The 350-nt window shown below is 59.7% G+C and overlaps 1 protein-coding gene across 1 annotated transcript in view; it reads left to right on the top strand.

The window, feature by feature from the left end:
* Positions 1 to 11: 11 nt before the first annotated feature.
* The window catches only part of PSMC5 (proteasome (prosome, macropain) 26S subunit, ATPase, 5), a gene marked incomplete at its 5' end in the record, with an annotated part of 2,867 nt that continues 2,528 nt past the window's right edge, over positions 12 to 350 (top strand). The window contains 1 exon segment of the mRNA XM_009870572.1: positions 12 to 158. Coding sequence (XP_009868874.1) covers positions 12 to 158 — 147 coding nt within the window.

Genomic DNA, 350 nt, shown 5'->3' with positions numbered 1-350 from the left:
ATGCTGAAATCTCTCTCTCTGCAGTTCGTCTGCTGCGGGAGGAGCTGCAGCTGCTGCAGGAGCAGGGCTCCTATGTGGGAGAAGTGGTGAGAGCCATGGACAAGAAGAAAGTGCTCGTCAAGGTATGAGGCTGAGCTGTCGCGGGGCTGGGGGCCCACAGACCCCACTTTTGAGCTCCTGAGGGGTTTTTAGGGTTGGAGCAAGTGTGAGCGTGAGCTCTGGGGGGAACTAAAAGCACAAAGTGAGAGCACTTTCTGCAGAGGGACACGTGGTGGCAGCTCTCCTGGGCCCAAACCTTCCCCGGACCAGCAGGGAGCAGCCAACTCAGGGGTTCCCGGGGACAGGCGGGT

This window comes from Apaloderma vittatum, unplaced genomic scaffold (assembly GCF_000703405.1).
Source record: "Apaloderma vittatum isolate BGI_N311 unplaced genomic scaffold, ASM70340v1 scaffold29635, whole genome shotgun sequence".
Classification (NCBI taxonomy): domain Eukaryota; kingdom Metazoa; phylum Chordata; class Aves; order Trogoniformes; family Trogonidae; genus Apaloderma; species Apaloderma vittatum.
The sequence above is the reverse complement of the archived record's forward strand: the minus strand, read 5'-3'. Positions and strand labels throughout refer to the sequence as shown.